The sequence below is a fragment of the Pinus tabuliformis genome, chromosome 6, assembly GCF_031772625.1.
Source record: "Pinus tabuliformis cultivar Carrire ecotype Pingquan chromosome 6, CPIR1, whole genome shotgun sequence".
NCBI classification, from domain to species: Eukaryota; Viridiplantae; Streptophyta; class Pinopsida; order Pinales; family Pinaceae; genus Pinus; species Pinus tabuliformis.
The window spans coordinates 1,537,595,222-1,537,618,135 of record NC_142292.1 but is presented as its reverse complement, the minus strand read 5'-3'; the positions used below and the strand labels follow the sequence as shown (position 1 = coordinate 1,537,618,135).

At 38.3% G+C, this 22,914-nt stretch overlaps 1 protein-coding gene across 1 annotated transcript in view; it reads right to left on the bottom strand.

The window, feature by feature from the left end:
* LOC149264585 (kinesin-like protein KIN-7O) overlaps positions 1-22,914 on the bottom strand; it is a 193,699-nt gene that overhangs the window by 25,648 nt on the left and 145,137 nt on the right. Inside the window, exons 10-18 of the mRNA XM_089390028.1 lie at positions 17,585-17,665; positions 17,246-17,314; positions 17,070-17,129; positions 16,794-16,955; positions 16,449-16,505; positions 2,267-2,545; positions 2,051-2,116; positions 1,744-1,923; positions 1,551-1,655 (exon numbers count right to left, since the gene is read on the bottom strand). Coding sequence (XP_089246154.1) covers positions 1,551-1,655; positions 1,744-1,923; positions 2,051-2,116; positions 2,267-2,545; positions 16,449-16,505; positions 16,794-16,955; positions 17,070-17,129; positions 17,246-17,314; positions 17,585-17,665 — 1,059 coding nt within the window. The remainder of the gene's footprint in view (positions 1-1,550; positions 1,656-1,743; positions 1,924-2,050; positions 2,117-2,266; positions 2,546-16,448; positions 16,506-16,793; positions 16,956-17,069; positions 17,130-17,245; positions 17,315-17,584; positions 17,666-22,914) is intronic.

Sequence of the window (22,914 nt, the reverse complement as noted above, 5' to 3'; positions counted from 1 at the left end):
TAAATTATGTTGGTGAAAGGTTAGCTAGGAAAGGCTTCTATGGAAAGGCATGTGGAATCAAGACACCCAAAAATGGCACGTAAAGAACTTTATATCATCCTCAAAGGTTGGTTGGTACAAAGAAGGTTGTTTTAGAGGGTCGCTACCTCATGATTTCAAATATACATAGATGCACAAGGAAGGACCAATATGGAGGGATTGGAGATGGACCAGTGGTAGGCCTATTTATATCTATGAAATTAAGAATCTTTATGAATGCATCAGGCACTCATGTCACATTGTAGTCATATAAAAATAAAATATACATGCTTGGAGATTCAATGGTGTGATGGTTGAGGACATGTTGGATAATTTGGAAAAGCTCACGGTTCCTTTGAACATAAAGTTTGGTTGTGAAGAGTAGACTTGACAAAGCTAACACTATAAATTCCACGTGTGTGTTGTGTGGCAAGGATGAGACAGTTCATTTTTTTTTGTGGAAATGTTAAGACTTCTAGATTTCTTTCAACGTGGTTTCAAGCTGAATTTCACTCCTTTTTTGTAGCCCAACTCTCACAAAGGCACCCCTTATAGAGCACACTTGGATTGTTAGGAACATAAATTGATTTCGTACACGACTCCTACTTTTGTAGCCTTCTGGGGGACACTTGCAAGGTTATGGATTGCACATTGGTTTGGCAAAGGGTTCAATTGGCTGCAATTGGTTTTTTATGGAAACGTCCATGTAAAATTGCATTCAATAATGATTCTCACCCCTTACTTTAAAGGAGTTCAAGAGCTTTAAGCAAGACTCAGCTTTGCTCCCAAGTTAACCTCAATGCATTCCATCGTGATGTTTAGTGCCTCTCAGTGTGGGGCCAAGATCTTATGCTAGATCTTTTGGCTTATGTAGAAAATCATTTTCTTGATGCACTTATTGTCTACAAGTAATGCCTTTGAATCCTAATGTGCTTATTTGTTATTTGAAGTAACATATGAAAAAAAATCCCAAAAACAAAAAAAGAATGTTGTCAGCATATGAAACTATTGTCTTAAAAACAATTGTTTTTCTAGTGATTTGACTTCCTAATGAACACCTTATAGGACAAGCAAAGACTAAAGAAACTTCTTGCACAATGCACTTTATGCCACATTATGAAGTTATATGACAAAGCCAAGAAGGCAATGCTTCATTGAGCTTGGATTTTGATACACATCATATTGGAAAAACCCTCCAAGTACTCTTCATGATCCATGGATGATAAACAAGCTAAATCATTGGTCATGATTATCAAACCTAACCCTGAGGGGGTCAAGAGAGCCAAACTTGTGACCTCCCCAACTTTAGGGGATAGATCTCGCATCTCGTTCATGACAATTTGAGCTAACCCTCAAGGCTATAGAAATATTCTCACCAAACCTTCAAACATTCCATCAGTCCTTGTAAATTGCTAAATGTGTTTGACATCCTGGTCATGTTCTTATAGCCACCTAGATTCAACTAAGCTTGTGATAGCCACCTAAATTTATTGATTAATTGATCAAATAGCATGGAGAATAACTCAACCTACCTCTTCAAATGGACGTTTTGCATTTTCTTTTTCTTCATTGGCCAGTTCCATGAGACTATCTAAATCTCGCTGCATGTATAACTTTTCCAACTCGAGAGTTTTCACCTGCAAGAAAGTAACTTTTCGAATCAAACAATAAAGGGGAAAGGATACAAATGCTACTTACAAGCAATCAAATTGCATCAATGTTCACCTTATCCTCAAGTTGTTTGTTAATCACGGAGCCTTCAGATTCCCATGCAGTCAAACTCTCACCTCCTCTATAGGTAGATTGACCATGATGGAGTTTAATGACTTTAGGTTGCCTTGCAATAGCTTCAGCTTTGGCTAACTGTTTCTTCAAATCTTCTATTTCACAATCCTTCATTTTCCTCTGTTTGGAAAAGACTTCATCTTAGATTCCATCAAAAAATAATTCTAAATGAAAAAGACAAAATACAAACTAAAAAGAAAACAAATGAAATTAAACATGAAGAGTGCAAACTCATAAGAATATTAACCTGGTTTTCATGTTCACATTCCAAATCTTGGAAGATTCTATGCATTTCCAAAAGTTCATCCCTCAACTACACTTGAGAACAGGGCAAGACAACAAAATTATGTATCAATTCTTTATATCCCTTACAATAACTTGACAAACCATGATGTTCTGAAACCAAATAGAATAGATTTCAACTGAACTAATAATCAAAACCTGCTAATGCAATTAACTGTACCTGATTTATTGGCATGTTCTGTATTGACAACTTCCCCATCCTGCCTGTTACATGAAGAGAAGTACTTGCATCGGGAAGAGTATTCTCAACCCATGAACTGGGCACATCAACCTTCTCTGTTGGCAACCCCTGACCAATAGCACCAACATGTTGCCTTGAAAAATTATCTATATCCGATTCTTGATTTTCACATAATTTCTCAAAAGGAGGTGGCAAATCCCTGTCCCTGCGTCCTGGAACAATGTCCCTTAAAGGTTCTTTCGATGGCAGATTATACTCCTGCAGCAGCTTAGTAAGCTTCAAAGGACAGTTGAAAGCAAATACTAACATTGACAGCACAACAAACAAGTTTCAACACAATATCCAAACAATGAGCATCCTAAACCCCTCGTAACATCCCAATATTATTATAACAAGATAATCCTGTCAAATAACCTTAAAATGTTGTCTGACGAACATACCTTAGAGAGGGATGAAAAAAATAAAAAAAATAAATATGAATCATTATCCAAAACAAATTGCCCTATCATCAGAAAAATATTGACAAGGAAATGGATTACCAGCAACCAAATAAGACAAAGCCCATTCTATGCTTATTCTACAAGACCAGTGAACATCAAATCCTTCGAAGGCTGAATGATTCAGGTGAGGCATCAAAACAGGTACAAGATAGATCAATGAAGTGTCCCAATACTAACTGCCTATACCCTAAAATACCACAAAACAGTCTCCTAGACAATAAAACAGAAGAAAACTGGTTCTGGTCTGTAGTTATTGTCAATGATAAAGGTAGAGTAGATTGAAGAGAGGCATATCCTTTTACATGATTTAATTAAATCATAGTATACAGTATGCATGGACCACCTTTAAGAAACAAACCAACAGCAATAATTAAGTGTCTTGAACTTTGTATAACAAAAGGCTGCCAAACATCTGCAGCTGCAAATGGACTCTGAAAATTATAACCACCAATTTAAGCATTGTTGGTTTCAAGACAAAGCAAAGCGTAACCTATAAATTGAAATAACATGGAGGCAAACATAATTCCTTGTAATCTTAGCATCATAACTGCAGTTTGAATAAGTTGCAGGTATATGGAGTCATGGACAACATAAATTAACTCTATGAAAACTCTTGGTATACCTGGATTAATTAACAAGAATTTGAATGCAAATGAAATTCCTCAAATAGGAAGCATCAAAATTTCAAAAATATGGAGTGCAATAATTGTAGGAAAAACAGACGTTTCAAGAGTGCATTCAAAGGAGCCCATGGGGCATAAGAATAGACGGTGACAGAGTGTTTTGTTAAGGCACTCCATGGTGAAAAGGTCACTGATACAAAACACCATGGGAAAAAATCCAGCCATGGTAAGGGCTAGTGTGGCCCAGGCCGGGTGCAATCCCCAGGTGATTTTGATGGCTTAGATGCTGGAAGAGACAAAGCTCAGCAATTATCATAAAAGATATATACATTATTAATAATGAATGAATTGATGATTTACAAAGTCAGAGGCCTTGGCTTAAATACAGTCCTAGGTGCCTCTTGGTGAATGGGCATGATCTTTGATCATGCCCTTTGCCTTATTAAACTATTAGTTACAGAGTAATTGTTATGCTCTTAACCTGCAAGACGATACAAGGATACCAAATATGCATAGAAATATACCCAGAACATAGAACAATGAGAAATAATAGCAAGTAGTTTATTATTAAGAAAGTAATGTTCACTTGCCTCTTCGAGGGGGCAACCTCCATTAGAGCAGAGCTTGATTACAAAATAAGACACGATGCTCCTCGCAGGGAGTCTCTATCCTTTATATATGACTCATACATGCAATACCATGGAGAAATACCATGGTTCTTATTAATACCATCTATCTAATACCATGGCCCATTTGCAACTAACTGTGGTCCCATCATTAAATGCGGGTTAACCACTTACAATTAATAATATGGGCTTTATTGACTCTTTACTTAACTATAACTATGACTCGATCCTACTATATAAATAAGGGGGTTAGGCTGGGACCCTAACATGCCCTCCCCCTTAAGAATAGCCTTGTCCTCAAGGCTGAAGCTGCGGAAACTGCTGAAGAATAGTGGTTGGTTCCCAGGTTGCATCTTCCGGAGAGGTGTCTTTCCACTTGACGAGGACTTCCTTGATCATGCAGCCACGCAGGTTCCGTTCTCGTGTGTCTAGGACCTGTTCAGGTTGGAGCCAGATTGACCCTTCTTCATCCAATTCAGGAAGACTGGTTTGAATTCTGCAATTGTTCCCAATCACTTTCTTGAGGCATGAGACATGGAAAACTGGATGGATTTTTGCAGTGGGTGGCAAAGCTAGCTTGTAGGCCATTTCTCCAATGCGCTAAAGTACTCGATACAGTCTATAGAATTTTGGAGATAGTTTTTGACAACCCTTGTCTTTGAGTGATGTTTGCTTATATGGTTGCAGCCTCAGAAATACCTGATCCCCTTCTTGAAATTGGCGTTCTGAGCGATGCTGATCTACCTGTTGCTTCATGCGGTTTTGAGATTGATGAAGATTCTCTCTAAGATGGGCAAGCATGGTTGTGCGGTTCTGTAGGAGTTGATCCACTGCTTGTACCTTTGAGCACCCCTTGATATAAGAAGTAGGGGAAGGAGGGATTTGACCATAAACTGCTTCATAGGGAGTCACTTTGGTGGTGGTATGATAGTTGGTGTTATACCACCATTCAGCTAGAGGTAACCACTGTACCAAAAGATGTTGCTTTTCTGAAGTGAAACACCTAAGGTAGGTTTCTAGACATTTGTTAACTGCTTTAGTTTGACCATCCGTTTGTGGATGATAGGAAGTACTGAGTTTTAGTTGGGTACCTTGTAGCCTGAAGAGTTCCTGCCAAAAATTACTGGTGAAGATGGGGTCACGATCAGACACAATAGAAGTGGGCATGCCATGCAATTTGAAGATCTGATCCATGAAAGACTGAGCAACCAAAGTCGGTGTAAAAGGGTGGGGTAGGGCGCAAAAATGAGCATACTTAGAAAGGTCCACAACCACCATGATGATTGACTTGTTTCCTGACTTTGGAAGACCTGTAATGAAATCCATAGAAACCTCCGTCCATATTGATGTCGGGATGGGCAATGGTTGTAATGTGCCTGGTGCTTTGACTGTCTCCCCTTTGTGGCGCTGACAGACATCGCATTCCGCTACAAAAGTAAGAATGTCCTTTTTCATGCCTGTCCAAAAAAATGATCTTCTAGTGCGAGCATACGTCTTCTGAAAGCCTGAATGTCCTGCAGTGGGGGATGAGTGCAACTCCACCAAAATGCGGCTTTTGAGGGTGGATGTTGGTGATATTATGACTCTGTCCTTGTAGCGAAGAATCTCATCCTGCCACGAGTAGCCCTTGGTCGAAATTGGATCCGCCTGCAATTGAGTAATGAGTTGGGAGAGCCAGGGATGTGAAAACCATTCCCTGCGAGCCTCTTCAATCCATTTTAGAATGGGAAGGGAAATTGCGCGTAGGGTACTTTCCTCCTCAAATTGGCGAGATAATGCATCTGCTACAATATTTTCGCACCCTTTCTTGTAAATGATCTCATAATCATATCCTAGCATTTTGGCGAGCCATTTATTTTGTTGTGGTGAGGACAGGCGTTGCTCCAAAAAATATTTAAGACTGTGATGGTTTGTGCGGATTTGGAAACATCGCCCCAATAAGTAAGGTCGCCAGGTATCTACTGCATGTAAGATGGCCATCATTTCCTTCTCATAGGTAGATTGTCCCAGATTCTTCCCACTTAGTTGTTGGCTTGTGAAGGCCAAGGGTCGACCTTCTTGCATTAAGACCGCCCCAATACCCGTACCCGAAGCATCACATTCAATGACAAAAGATTTGGTGAAGTCGGGTAGTGCTAAGACTGGAGTGGAACACATGGCATTTTTGAGAGCTGTAAAGGCCTGTTGTGCTTCATCATTCCAGAGGAATGAATTTTTCTTGAGGAGTTGAGTGAGGGGCTTCGCAATGCAACCATAATTGCGAACAAATTTGGGATAGTAACCCATGAGATCCAAAAATCCTCTCAAGCTCTTCAAGGTCTTAGGTTGAGGCCAATCCTGCATTGCCTGGATCTTTTTGGGGTCCACCCTAACACCTTCACGCCCCACAATGTGGCCCAAATACTCAACTTCTTCCATGCCAAAAGAACACTCGGACATCTTAACAAATAATTTATGCTTGCGGAGCAGTTGCAAGAGCAGATCTACATGCTGAAGATGTGCGGCCCAAGTGCGACTGTAGATGAGGATGTCATCGAAGAAAACAAGGACAAATTTTCTGAGATATGGTTTGAGGAGGTGGTTCATAAGGCTCTGAAAAGTAGATGGGGCATTACAAAGATCGAATGGCATGACCAGGAACTCATAATGGCATTCATGAGTTCTGAAAGCAGTCTTTGGAATGTCGACTTCTTTCATGCAAATTTGGTGATAGCCTGAGCAAAGATCCAACTTAGTGAAGAATTGAGCCCCATTTAGTTCATCCAACAAATCATCAACAACCGGGATGGGAAATTTATCTTTGACTGTCAACTTATTGAGGGCCCTGAAGTCTGGACACATATGCCATTCCCCATCTTTCTTGAGCACCATGACCACCGGTGATGAATAAGGACTAATGCTAGGACGAATGACGCCTGCTTCCAAAAGTTCCTTGATTATTTTTTCTATTTCATTCTTTTGGGCGAACGGATATCTATATGGGCGCACATTTGGTGGTTGGGCCCCTGGGACCAAAGTGATGCTATGATCATGTTCCCCTCTCGAGGGTGGAAGCTCATGAGGCTTGTCAAAGACTGGCAGATGGTTATTTAAAATCTGTTGCATCTCAGGATGAATCGGAAGAGAATTGGGTTCGACGGCCTGGATGGCATTAAATTGAGCTATAACTCCATGATGGCCCTTTTTTAACAATTTTTCCATCCTATGTGAGCTGATGATAGAGGGAGCTCCCGCCTGGAGTCCGCGGAGGGTATGTGTGTAGTTGTTCTGCTTAAAGCTCATATATAACTCCTGGAAATCCATTGTGATTGGCCCAAGTGTGCGAAGCCATTCAGCACCGAGGACAATGTCACACCCTCCCATGTGTATGGCAAACATGTGGGTCTTCAACTGATAATCACCCATTTGAAGTTTGACATTTTCACAGCGGTCGTCACATTTCATTGTTCCGCCATCTGCAATTTGGACTTGGAAGTTAGAAACTGCTAGTACAAAACAATGCACTGCTTCAGTGACTCTTTGACGGATAAAATTATGAGTACTTCCACTATCAATCAAGACTACTACTGGGCGATGCTTAATAAAACCTCTGATTTTGAGAGTTTGAGGTGAAGAAATCCTTGCCAAAGCATGCAGCGAAATAACTGGTTTGTCAGGGACATTGTCCTTCTGGTTGTCCTCTTCTTCCTCCTCAGGTTCCTCAAGTGGTGGGGCTTCCTCCAATGAGCTGTGATCAGTAGCATCAATTTGAAAGAATTTGGGCTCCTTGCATTTATGACTGGGGGAGTATTTTTCATCACAGTAGTAACATAATCCCTGCTTTCTTCTTTCTGCCATTTCTGCAGGTGACACCTTTTGAACCTTAAGTGTTTGAGTAGTGTTGTGAGCCTGTGGGGGGCGACCCTTGGCGGTGAAATTTGGGCGATTGGACTAGGCCGCTAACGCACGTTCAACTTTACGAGCTACCTTGCAAGCCTCCGACCATGTGGGAGGGTGGTGCAGTCGGATGTGAGCTTGTATGGCCTCTTTAAGACCACTGATAAAACATTCCGTGTAGAACTCATCTTGGAGACCCATAGTGCGGAAAGCTAAGGCTTCAAAGGCTATAATATATTCATCCACTGTGCCAGTTTGTCGGAGCTTAGTGAGACGACCCAAAAAAGCAAAGTCATGGTCAAAGCGCTCTATAAGAGCTTTTTTGAAGGTGTCCCAAGTCAAGGGCCTTCCATTGCAACGTTGATGTCATTGCCACCATTGCCATCTTTCATTGTCCAAGTACATGCTCCCCACCATAAGCTGAGTTTCATTATCCAAGATGTAATTCAGATTGAAATATTGCTCCATTTGTGCTATCCATGCTACTGGGTGAGAGCCATCAAATTTATGCATATCCAATTTGGGTGGTCGCGGACAGGATTGTTGGTGGGTGCCCCAGAGGTGAAGAGAGTGGCTAGACTCACCCTCACTGTGTTCATTGCCAATATACGCCTCCTCGCGGGCTTCCGCCTTGCCCTTAGAGAGTGTGTTAGTTATTGTCGCCAGCTGGTCTTGGATGTCTTTCAAGGATTGTTCAAGTTTGTCGATCTTCTCATTGGCCATAGCTTGAGCTCTAGTTTCTACCATGCACCGATCCGATGTACTTGAAATTTGGGACCGCCCAAATTTTTTTTTTGGCACTAACAATTGAATGGTACCACCTTGCTCAGCTCGTCGTCCTAATTCTTATGGGCTAGGTCACCAATAAGCGCCCCAGGGGGTCTCAGACTTTTTTTTTCTTAAAACTCCTAATGGAGTTTTACTCCTTGCTTAGGAATACTGCAGTAGCCGAATCCCCGAAATGTCAATGCTGCCAAAAGTCCTGCGAAAATCACGCCCCGGTATAGGAACCCACACAATTACTCAGATTTGGATGGCGAATCTAGTGGATCTGAGAGATCTGAATGGCTAATCGGATAGATCTGAGTGGCGGAACAGATTGTTGTTGCGGATCTGATGGATCTAAGAGATTTGAATGGCTGCTCTGTTAAATCTGAAATGCGGGACTAATTTCTACTGCTGCTGCAAAACCCCACTTGCGAGATCTGATCTGGCAAAGATTATGCGTGATCCAGAGATAGAAAAGGGAACTATGGTCTCGAGGAGTGTCAGGTGCTACAGATCGCAATATACATAAGGGTCTGACAGTAGTACTCGGCCTAATTTTTCAGGGCACTAACCAAGGAGGATCAACCGTACCCTTAGCCGTACAACCTGACTACCCTATCGTACGGGCGAGTAATCTCTCCGAGTGTTGTTCTCAGTGTACTGTAGCAGCAAGACGGCCGATGGTTTATCTATGGCGAGGTTTCAAGGGAGCTAGGGGGCTTCCGATATACCAGAGGGTACTTGGAAGATAGTCCGTGCGCGGTTCTATCTAATGCACTACTACTCGAAGGGGTACCCACAAGGGTTACAAGGGAGTCCAACAAGCATGACCACCTCTTGTATTTCCTGCGTGCATGCCTCCCCAAATCCGCAGGTTTATGCGCTCAACGACAGATCCCGTGGTTTAAAGACGCCGGAACATGTCTCTAGCCAAAAAAAATTTGCTAAAAAAATGGAGATCCCAATACAAGACAATACAATACAAGACAATACAAGGATACCAAATATGCGCAGAAATATACCCAGAACATAGAACAGTGAGAAATAACAGCAAGTGGTTTATTATTAAGAAAGCAATGTTCACTTGCCTCTTCGAGGGGGCTCCAATAGAGCAAAGCTCGGTTACAAAATAAGACACGATGCTCCTCGCAGGGAGTCTCTATCCTTTATATATGACTCATACATGCAATACCATGGTTCTTATTAATACCATCTATCTAATACCATGGCCCATTTGCAACTAACTGTGGTCCTGTCATTAAATGCAGGTTAACCACTTACAATTATTAATATGGGCTTTATTGACTCTTTACTTAACTATAACTATGACTCAATCCTACTACATAAATAAGGGGGTTAGGCTGGGACCCTAACAGTAATTATTTTTTATTAACATTGTCTTCCTCCCAAAATGATGTTTTGTCCTCAAAGCATACGTAACGACGGATGTTGTTGACGAAAAGCTTCAATCTCCCAAGAAGCTTCTTTAAATGGTAAGTCCTTCCACTTGATCAAGTATTCTTTGATTACTCGTGATCGCAGCTTCCTTTCCCTACTGGATATGATACCTTCTGGCTCTAGAATAACCCTTCCTTCATCATCTAAAGTCGGAAGTGTTGTCTGTGCTGATTGATGTTCACCAAGTGCCTTTTTGAGGCAAGATACATGGAAGACGTTGTGAACACAACTTTTATCAAGAAGGCTTAAACTGTATGCGACTTGGCTGATCTTTTTGTTGATCTGATATGGTCCATAAAACCTTGGTGCCAATTTATTTTTTCCTTTTTGTTTTAAGGACAACTGCTTGTATGGTTGAAGTTTGACAAATACCCATTCTCCAACTTCAAATTCTTTCTCTGTTCTGTTTCGGTCAGCTTGCTGCTTCATATGGTTTCTTACATTATTTAAATTTTCTTTTACAGTTTGGACAAATTTTTGGGTTTCTTCTAACTGGTTTTTAACAGCAGGTAGGTTCATTTGGACGATAGCAAATTCCTTCCATTTCAGAGGTTCATACCTGTACAAATCTTGAAATGGAGTCATTTTAGCTGACGTGTGGTAAGTAGAATTGTACCACCATTCAGCGAGGTGTAATCACTAAACCCACTTATTTTGTTTGTCTGTGGCATAACAACGTAGGTAGGCTTCCAAACATTTATTGACAACCTTTGTTTGACAATTTTTTGAGGGTGGTAAGTGGAACTCATGTTGACATAGGTTGCTATATGATTGAAAAATTCCTTCCAAAAATTACCCTTAAATTTGGCATCTCTATCGCTCACAATGACCTTGGATGTAATTTGTAAACATTTTTGCAAAATATGTCAACGATTTGTTTTGTTGACTCTGTTTTCCTCATTGCAATAAAATGAGCATACTTGGTGAGTCTATCAACTACTACAAGAATTTTATCCTTGTCATCAAACACAGGTAAACCGTCAATAAAGTCCATTGACATTTCCTCCCATCTCTGATTCGGGATGTTGAAGGGATGAAGGAGTCCGAGTGTCATAATATTTTTATTTTTATTCCTCTGGTATTTATCGCATTCAGCTACATCTTTTGAATATCCTTACTCATTCCCTTCCAAAAGAATGACTGGCATGCGTTATAGTAAGTTTTTAAAAATCCTACATGTCTGGCTGACTGTGAATCATGCGACTCTTTGAGAACCTTGATTTTAAATTTGGAATCTGCATTCAAATAAATTCTTCCCTTGTACCATAGAATATCGTTCTTCCATTCAAATTTTGAATTCTGAGGAAGATTATTGATTATAGCACTTGTTTCTGGGTCTTTTGCATATTCACTTTGAATCTCATTAAGCCATTCGAGCACAACCACTAAAAATGCAAGTAATGATGGTTCTTCGTCTTTCCTTGACAACGCATCAACTACTACGTTATCTTTCACTTTCTTATGTAATATATCCATGTCAAATGTAGCAATCTTTTCTATCCAGTTTTGTTGTTTTGTAGATAGCGTTTTCTGCTAGAGGAAATGCTAAAGACTATTATGATATGTTCGTATTAAGAACTTACTTCCTAAGAGATATTGTCTCCATTTGGCTAATGCGTGCATAATAGCAAGCACTTCCTTGTTGTATGTAGACTTGAGACATTGGTGCCTATTGAGCTTTATGCTTTCAAATGCAATTGGGTGACCATCCTGCATTAATACTACTCTTATGCCAAAACCCGAAGCATCACATTCAATTATAAATTGTTTTGAGAAGTTTGGAGTTGCCAATACAGGGGCATTAGACATAACTCCCTTCAAGTCTTCAAAACACTTTTCTACTTCATGGTTCCATCGAAATGAGTTCTTCTTAAGAAGGTTCGATAGGGGTGCGGTTATATGGGCATAGTTTTTAATAAATCTTCGATAATACCCGATTAATCCTAAGAATCCTCTTAGCTTGGAGATATTAACTGGTTTGGGCCATTCCCTTATAGCCTTGATCTTGTTAGGATCTACTTTAACTCCTTCCTTGGATATTATATGTCCGAGATATTCTACTTCTTCCTTCCCAAAAGTGCATTTGGACTTCTTGGCATAGAACTGATGCTCTTCCAACACAGTAAGAACTTTCTCCAAATGTTGTAGGTGTTCCTGAATCCTTCCAAGTTTTACTATAAATTAAAATGTCATCAAAGAATACTAACACAAACTTCCTTAGATATGGACGGAATAGCTCGTTCATAGTATCTTGGAATGTTTTCGGAGCATTGGTTAAACCAAAAGGCATTACTTTAAACTCGTAATGACCTTCATGTGTTCAAAACACAGTTTTTGCTATATCTTCCAATCTTATTATGATTTGATAATATCTTGACCTTCGGTCCAATCTGGAGAAGTATTTAGCACCATGTAGTTCATCCAACATTTCATCGATAAAAGGAATTGGAAACTTGTTTTCAATTGTTATTTTGTTTAGACCTAGATAATTGACGCATAATCTGAAAGATCCATCTTTCCTTCGAACTAATACAACTAGAGCAGCATACGGACTTTTACTTTTTGAGATCAGGCCACACTTTAAAAGATCTTGGACTAATCTCTCAATTTCAGTTTTTTGATGATATGGATATCGATATGGTTTGATGTTGATGGGATTTGATCCTGCTTTGACTTATATTGTATGCTCAATTTCTCTTTTGGGCAGCATCTTCATCGGCAGGTCTTGGAATACTTTTTCGTGTTTTTGAATCAGCTCCTGTGCTTCTGGTGGTTCTTCGTTGACCATATTTGAAGTTAACATTTCCAACTGATGACATTGTACTACATAAGCTGGTGCTTCCTTCCGAATCATTATCATCATCTGGGATGATGATACAAGTTGGTTTTCATGTGGCTAGAACCCATATAATTTGTATTTTTGCCCTTCCCATCTAAATTTTATAAATTGCTTTTGATGGTTGGCAGCGTAAGTACTGAGGGTTTGTAGCCATTGGATACCTAAGACCACATCCACTCCACCTAATGGTACAGTGTAGAACGGGGATTCTAAATTAAAGTCTTGAATCTACAATTTGACTTTATGGCATTTCCCTACCTTTTCAATTTTTTTACCATCAACTACCATAACCTTCATGTTAGGCATGGGGAATGAGAAAATGTTGAGTCTCTTCGCCATGGTTGAGTCCAAAAAATTGTGGGTGCTACCGGTATCGATCAGAACCATCACATTGTTCTTCTTGATATGTCCTTTTAACTTTAATGTCTGGGGCTGTGATATACCTGTCATAGCTGATAATGATACTTGCAGAATGCTCTCATCATCTAGTTCTGGAGAGAATTCTGGGGCATCTTCGATTTCTTCTACGTCTGATTCATCACTGCCTGAATCATTAGTTGCTTCACAATTATACAGGTTCTTGGTCTCTTTTCCTTTAGCACACCTATGTTTAGGGTCCCACTTTTCACCACAACGTTTGCACTTGCCCTCTTTCATCCTTTGCATTTCCACGTTAGTTTTGTCTCCTTCACGAAGATGTGGTGGAACATATTTTGTATTATCCATGTTCGCAGACTGGGGAAATCTTTGTCTCGAATATACTCTTTCAACCTTGAGTACGGCATCTTTTCAAATTTCTTTTCAGCAGCTTTTGCTTTTTGTCTTCCCACTTCTATCGAGGTAATGTCATGAAGCTCAAGTTCTGCTTGTAGATGTGGTTTAAATCTCGAGGTGTACGATTGAATGAGACGAGTTTCTGATAATCTAGGTACTCGTGTTGCTAAAGTCTCCCATTCTCGAGTGTATTCATCCACATCTCCCTTTTGTTGTAATATGGTGAGTGTTGAGAAGAATTCTTCTTCCTTGACACCTTGGAACCTTTTAAAGAACACATTTTTGAATTTCCTCCAACTGATCGCAAGTGTCGTCTTTTCCACCACATATACCAATTATATGATTCGCCTTCCATTTTCATGGAAGCATGCTTGATCTTTTTGTCATCATTGTCAATACCGTAAATCTCAAAATATTCTTCTGCTTTATTGAACCAAGCAATGTTGCAATTTTTGTTATCGTCAAATTTGGATAGCTCAAGCTTTGCTCTTCATTGATATGTCGTTATTGGCAAAGCAAAGAAGGTGTATTGATTTGAAAACGACATATTGGTGTATGGATTCTAGAGCTACCTATTTTCAGAATTCGTGTTACTATTTCCTTGATTAGGTACGGAAGATGCCTTTGGAGACTCAAGCTTCTCATGTGAGTCTAACGAGTTTGATGAATCTGGAGAATTGAGATGTTGAGTAGCCTCATTATACTGGGGTATTTGATCGGGTGTAATCTTCACAGTGTTACAAATACAGGTCAACATCACCATCGTTTTATCCACTTTCACTGAAAAGTCTGCTTGATCCTTTTTAAATTCATTCTTGTTCTCTTCGCGTTGACTCTCTATTCTCTTTGTTGTGTCTTGTAGTGCCTCGATTTTGTCGCCATGTTTGATCACCTTAGCCTCAAGTTCTATCAATTTTTTGTTGAAACCAGCCATCGTCATTAATGCAGCCATTGATTTGGTATGCAATGGAGTATACTTATCCAGCATAACCTTTTTCTTTTTTAAATTAACAAACTTTTTTTTAATTAACTTATATAGTTATTAAACATTAATTAATTATATAATATAAAATATATAATGAATTAATAGTTCGAATTAATATGAGGACTTAATAATTCAAATTAGTAGAATGAATTAATAATTCAATTAATTCGAATTGTTGACCCGTGACTTCGAGAGGTTGACCTGTGGACACGTCGATTGGGAAATAGGGCCGACGGTTGGACAAGATGCTAACGGTGCCTACGAAGTGCTAGAGTTGGCGTGGAATTCTGGCTGGATGGCGGATGTCAACGTCAGGACAGGAACAGGTTGAACGGATGGGTGGCGGAACACTTCGGGGTGGAGGGTAGATGGATGAAGCAGCGTCGGGGTGGAGGGTCATGGTTTAGCGAACAATGTACAGGGACAACGACGGTGAAGGTGTGAAAGCGTTGTACAGACAATAAGAAGCCAACAATCGACTCGCTATCAGATGGAAGAGACAAAGCTCAACAATTATCATAAAAGATATATATTATTAATAATGAATGGATTGATGATTTACAGAGTGAGAGGCCCTAGCTTAAATACAGCCCTAGGTGCCTCTTGGCAAAGATCATGCCCTTTGCCTTAATTAAACTATTAGTTACAGAGTAATTAATTTTTATATAGTAGATGCCCCTTGGTCATGGTTACTCAAACCACAAGTCAAGCGTGCCAGTCATCTCAAGAGTCACATTACCTAACAAACAAACAAAAAAGTGCATTCAAAGGCTATACAAAAGTCAGTGAAGAAATAAAACCCCTTCAAACCCTTTTAAAAACTATCTCAAATAATGCATAGCATATCAAAGTTTCGAAACATAAAAAATGAAAGAACCTGCCAGGAAAACATTTCATAGATTCCCATAAAAAGGAAAAGTATAACCATAACATATGTGTTCAATCACCAATATCACAAAGGATACAAATTTCCTTGGTTTCTCCTTTCCATTATTCTATTCCCTTCCATCAATTTTATCAGATTCTGATTTGCTGAATGAAACCATTTGAAAAGACTCAGGAGATTCATTTGTATACAACAACAAATATTCAACAACCTATCAAGGCCAATAACTGGTCTGACAATAACTCAAAGAACTTTCATGACAAACTAAACTCCCATTGCCCATGATCCAGAGCAAGCCAAATTTATCTGAGGAAAGAGCCCATGCTTTGCAGGTAAACATAATGCATGATCCAAGAGGATCAAACTTAGTATTATACGTGAAGACATGCCAAATTCCTTGGGGAGCAATCCTGACTTTAATGTCCCCCAAACCCCACATTCCCCCACCGCTATAGATCTGTTAGCTCCTTTCACACTCCAGAGTCCTCTTCCCTTCATCGTACATACTACAACACTTGAAACCATAAGCCTTGATAACACATACATACTAGAACAGTTAATAGCAGAAACTACTCTTTTCTTCCCCATAAATGAGAATGCAGTGTATTGCCGCAAAATCTAGCAGGTACATGGTCAGAAAAAACATCCTTAGAAACTAGTGTTGAAGATAGACAAAGAAGAAACAATGATTTGCATTGATTTTATAGTCTAAAACTTTTACAACTTTCCTGTCAAGCCATATAAAAATACAAGGCAGTTACAATAACCTTGCATTCATAAAACAATTTTTAGACAAAAACAAAGAAGCTAAATTTGCAAATCTCACCTCCTCTGTAAACTCTTTCAATGGAGCTTCTGGGCACCAAGTTTCACGCCTGATTTTCTGCAAAGGAAAATATAAAGTTTACAGAGGCTACACACAGAAACTTCTATCTATGCTTTTAAGTTCATTTTTCTTTACTAATTCCGTCATTCTGCAGTACAAAACATAAAGGTGATAAAGACTTGAACAGAAAAAAGCTTTATCATTCTATGGTTAATCTTTCTTTCTACTTCAAACAAGCATTTGTTGTAAGAAGGCTGTGATATTTTGAGTGTTCAGATTTTTATATTTTTTTAATAATAAAACTGAAACCCAGGGATATAGACATAATGCATCAATTTGACAAACCTTCTTGCCACATGTCTCTCTGTCATCCCTGACTGAATACAAAACCATAGTGCTTAAGTTTTCAATCCTCTGAGCTTGCTCTTGTAACTGTCGTTCACGTTCAGCCTGTGCTTTCTTCTCTTCATGCAACTCTAAAGCAATGCGCTCCCTTTGTAATTCACTCTTTAAGGTGATGCTCACCAACAATAAATCTATTTAGCCCTTCCAGTGTAGAAAATACTGCAATTACAGAAATTTGAAAACACCAATGACAGACAATAGCATGTAAGGTTCTACCTGCAACAGTGTGTTGCGCAGGTTCAATATCTCTTCTTCAAGATGCTCTGAATGAGATTCCTGTAGGATAGGATGCATTACTTAGATCAATAAAAACTAAGTTCAGTGAGTAAACTCTATCTAGACCCTTTGAAAGTTAAAACATCAAATCACCAACATATGGGAAAAGGAATAACCTGCAACTTGGAACGCAATTCTTCAATCTCCCTTTTTTGTCGCTTTAGCAATGCCGTATCAGTCATGATCTGCATTTCAAAAGAAAATAACTATCAGGAACCCAAAAAAGTCTCAGACAAAGCTGACAGTGTATCACCTGCAACAAATAAGCACATAACGGCATCGCATTTTCAAGAAAGCCAACTTGTTTAATTCCATAGACTAGTGCCTTTAAGCTACACAATTTATAATAACAAAATCATAATATCATGAACAGCAGAGCAGTACGAAGGAACAAGCATAAAGTTGATTAAAATGCATCCCTCTATAGCTAAAAAAGAAATAAAACCAACTAAAACCTCATTGACTTGAGCACAATTTGTGACATGTAATGCTCTGCTTGCAAACTGAAGTGTCCCCTTTGTTTCATCAACATGAATCTACAATCGATAAAAGCAGCAATTAAACATCTCTGATAAAATTGCAAACACAGGAGAAAGAACAGTACAAATCATTACATCCATGCCTGAAATCTAATCAGTAGATTGAAAAACATGTATAGCCAATTCATATTTGTTTGAAAATATTTGTCTGGCACAAGAAAAGAATCTTCAATGTCAAAACATGCTATTAAATTGACTGTTGGTAATAAAATTAACTGGTTAAAACATGTCACATCACAAATCAATAATAAAAAGATGTATTATAATAGAATTAAAAAGGTAACTCAAATACAAGCCAATACTGGAAGTACCACTCAAAGGCAAATAAAAACAACTCACACAAACTATAAAGTATCTAAATAGTCACTTCCATTACAATTAGTATTTTAGTGATATTAAACACCATGTCTGGCACAAGAAAAGAATCTTCAATGTCAAAACATGCTATTAAATTGACTGTTGGTAATAAAATTAACTGGTTAAAACATGTCACATCACAAATCAATAATAAAAAGATGTATTATAATAGAATTAAAAAGGTAACTCAAATACAAGCCAATACTGGAAGTACCACTCAAAGGCAAATAAAAACAACTCACACAAACTATAAAGTATCTAAATAGTCACTTCCATTACAATTAGTATTTTAGTGATATTAAACACCATAAAAAGGTGCATCTGATGTGGGACCTTTACTATTAAAATATCACAATTAATAAATCACTTTGCTTCGATTTCCTTGATTTGCATTCAACAAAAGTAAATATATTCTATCTACACAGCTAAACTATTCAAGTGCCACTGATACTCTATAATTGCAGTTAAATGGATGTTACCACAATAAGCAAGATTGTTTACATAATTCTACAAATAATCAGTAGTGGGAGCATGTGAAGATAATAGGCAAATTTACATGCATTACTGATAAATAGATATGAATTTTAACAGTTTCACACTTAACAAGAAATATGTGTTTGGGACACATTCTCTCCAAATGCTCATTTATGGACATTATTTACATACTTATCACATACACCTCTAGCAAAACTGAAAAGGGCCAAACGTCTGTTGCAGTGAATGCCTAAACTGCCACATACCAATATTGGAAACTCACGAAAACACAGAAACTTCTCAGAAACACCCCCCATGAGGGGCATGTGACTTGTTGTCGCTTGAAGTGTACACCCAAGGCGCAGCACTCAAAGTAGGGGTTGTCACTCTGATCCCTATTCACTCTGTTTAAGCTATCTCCTAAAGCAGGCTAAGGGGGGTAGTCCCTGAAGGAAAAATGATAGAGAACCTATTGAAAATCAACAAGTTTAGGAGATACAAATGAATATACTAGCAACTTGAGTTGGTATTATGTGGAAAGTAAGATTAATAAGCACAAACAATTAGATTATTCGAGATGTATAAGTGATAGACTAGTGCCTTAGAATTAGGAAATACTTCCACACTAAGTTACCAGGATTCGGATACGGATTCGGATTCTGATACGGATCCGGATCCGGATCCGCTTGATTTTTGAAAAGCCAGGATTCGGATACGGCAAGGAAACGACAAGTATGACTAATATAAATATATTTTTATAATAAAAAATTTGATATTAATGTCAAAATTTATTGTGATCACTACCTATCAACAACAATAGAGTTTATATTATTATTATTATCATCCAATTTTAAAGTCACAGCCAAGCTAGATACCAAATTGGTGTATGAGACCCCCTTGTTTGTGGAACAAGGGACCCACCTCTGCACATCAATTTGACTGCTACGTCTATGAAGGCATACATACTCTACCCCTCTAATTTTGAACTTGTGACCACATAGGAGGAAACACATGCCCTTAACTATCAGGCCCACTCAAGTTGTATTGTGTTGATGAATTTCATGAAAAAACATACAATACTTCATAATTAATTATTTTATAAAAAATAAAGTATTATAATATTAATATATTACAAAACTATTTAAATGATAAATAATAATAATTTAATACACATTATTTTATATGAATTAAATAATAAGCTTATAATATATAAAAGTTTAATACAACATATAATGTACAAATTTTAGAACTTGTACATAACAAATTTGATCTATTTTAAATCATTTTAATTTATAATATATAAGGACAATAAAATAACAATTTTTTATATTTTGAATAATTAATTTATAATATATATACACAACAAAAATTACTTTATAAAATTATAACATTTCTAAACTAATATAAATAAAGTATAACATATTTAAAAAGTTTTAATTAAATTAATGCTAAATAAAATATGGCATCGCTATAAAAGTATAATTAAATTAATATAAATAAAATATGGTATATTTATAATTAAATTATAATATTATAACATATCTAAAATATAAACATATAAACATGATGAGTTCTTTTATAACATTTCTAAACTAATGTCAATAAAATATAACAGATTTATAAAGTTATAATTAAATTAATGTAAATAAAATATTACATATTTATAATTAAATTAATATTATAACTATATGTAACTATATGAATTCAAATGTGCGAAACTGCATATGCCTCGCTGATAAATAAAATCCCAGTATTGGCGTCATACTACCAAGTCTCAGCATCATACTACCAAGTCTGTAGATCCCAAAACCAATGATATTAATACCAGTCGCATCATCTTGGCCATCTTATTCACTGCACGTGCATGTACTGTCTGAGCTTCCAGCGAGCAACTATCCCAATTAGAGTGCAATGCATTGTCGACTACTAGCAAACTGCCAGGTCAAGTTATTACCAAAATATTTTTACTCGTTAAAAAATTGTTTTCTAGCATATCCAAGTGAATCTGGATCCGAATCTGTTTCTGATCCCGGGATCCGCGAATCCATTTCCCAGGGTGGACGGATCCAGTAACATAGCTTCCACAACAATGATTAATATGCTAAGTTACGGATAGACAAACATTGCAAGGATGACCTGCAAAACCTATCCTAGATGAAATGCGGAACCTAATCTAGATGTGGAATGCAAAATCTTGGTTACTTTTAGTTATATGCCTCATCTAAGTGAAATCCTTCTCTTCAATTGTTTTGAAGCAACTCTCGCACAGGTGTAACGCTCTCTCCCACATTTACCCAAGCTAACTGGTCCACTGGGGTAAACATGTGACGAGAGGTTACTATGATGTGATTCATCTCCCCAAGTACAGTTAAGGAAGTAGAACCGACAAAACATGACCAAATTGACCTTCCCTAGGTGCTACAGACCCTTCAAGAGGTAACCAACCCTTCCAAGTGCTTAACCCCTGAAACAAGTTATCTTTTTACTATCCTAGAGTCTCAGTCACTGCCATGACAAGGCATGAAGGCAACAACTGTGGACTTTTCCAAGCAGTTCTAAGCTAACGACCCTAGATTCTATGCCACTTTTTCATGGCCAAGACTTAGGCCACTGCCCAGAAGTTCATGAAACCGTCAGGAATGACAAATGACATTGAAACAAAGGTACTATTGCAAACACTTGTGTAAGGACTTGACCGGACCCCCACTATCCATGACAGACATTTCGTCAAACATGTCACAGATATGCAATCTATAGGTCATAACAACAGATCTGAGCATAGGGGTCTCATACTTATTTGAGATTCGTAAAGAAGCATTGTTGCTTTATCACAATAGCTACATTATCATCTATTAGGTCATATATTTATCATACATTCATTTGCAAAGCAAAACATGATGAGAGTCATAAATCAAGTTTGTCATAAAACATACTCATAACCAGCATACAACCAACAGAAATAACAAGGATATAACAGCCATAAAATCCACATATAAGCCAGTACATTTACACATGAAATATCAAGGAGAAAGAGCTCTTATTAATGAATGCAAAAGCCAACCAAGTTTGGGACTTCCATGAGCCACGCGACCATAGATTGGCTTAACCAAATCTTTCTTTCAGCTAATCACCCCTATGTCATATTCCAAGCATGAATGTGGGACTTACAACAAAACCAACCAAGGCTTCTCGAGGCCAAACCACCTCAACCTTCATCAATAGAACCAAGCTTTACCACAATTCCCACCGGATCACTAGGCCCTAAACAAGCATGGATGCCTTCGGATCTCTCCACCTAAACCATGAGGAATTTCTCTGTCTCAACCTCTCGACTTTATCGTGTATCCCGTCATTACCGATCAAGGGATTCCTAGGCCTACAAGGTCACCACCCTCTGGGCTTTACTATGTATCCTGCCATTACCAGTCAAGGGATTCCTAGGCCCAATCAAGGGTATTCAGTACTGAGCCTTACCGTGTAGCCCGCCATTCACAGGTCAAGGGATTCCTAGGCTCAATTGAAGTGTTCACATCCAGACTTTACCATGTATCCCATCACGGAATGGCCTTGTGAATAATCCTGAGACCACCCCACTCAGCTTCGAGTCCATCTGGCTATCCAGCTCAACCAAATACAAGAGAATCCATCACACCATGGCTATTTGGAAATGGAAAGGCAAGGTTGAAGAACATTGTCACACCTGGAAAAACCCATGCCAATGACAGCAAGAGAACCAAAAACACACATGCATGTACCATGCATGCCAAATCTAGCAAGGAAATCACACATGCAAATCGATACCTACAAATAATCTCATTGTAGCTGCTAGATGTTGCTCTTCCTTGCTTGATCTTTGTTTTCCTTTGCCTTCTTGGTCCTTCCTTTGCTTTCCTTAATCCAATGTTAGAGTGCTCCAAGAATGCTCTAAGTATCCAAGAGTATGAGAGAGAGAGTAGAAAGAGAGAGCTCCAAAACTGAATTAACAAAAAGATACTAACTGATCCTTAGAAGCCTTTTTATTAATGAAGCCTCTATTTTCTTGAATTTTCCATTATTTTCCTTCATTTTCCTCCTCACATGCAACCTGTGACCGTTCACCTTCCTTTCTCCTAAATTCCATTATTTTCATAAATAAATTGCCAAAAATGTCATTTTGCCTTTCCAAAATTTTTCTCTTTGCCTTTGCCAATTTACCTTAGCCATAATAAACCAAATGAACACCCACACTAGGATGTTTTTCCCAACATTCAACTTGGAATGTGTCCCATGACCTTGGTTATTATTTTGCCTTTATTAACTTTATTACATGGAATTTTGACCAGGGTTGTAGAAAGAAATCCAGGGGAAGGAGGCTAAGGCCTCATTAATGATACCTACCCTAGAGTTCTAACAACCCAAATGCCTTTGTTCCTACA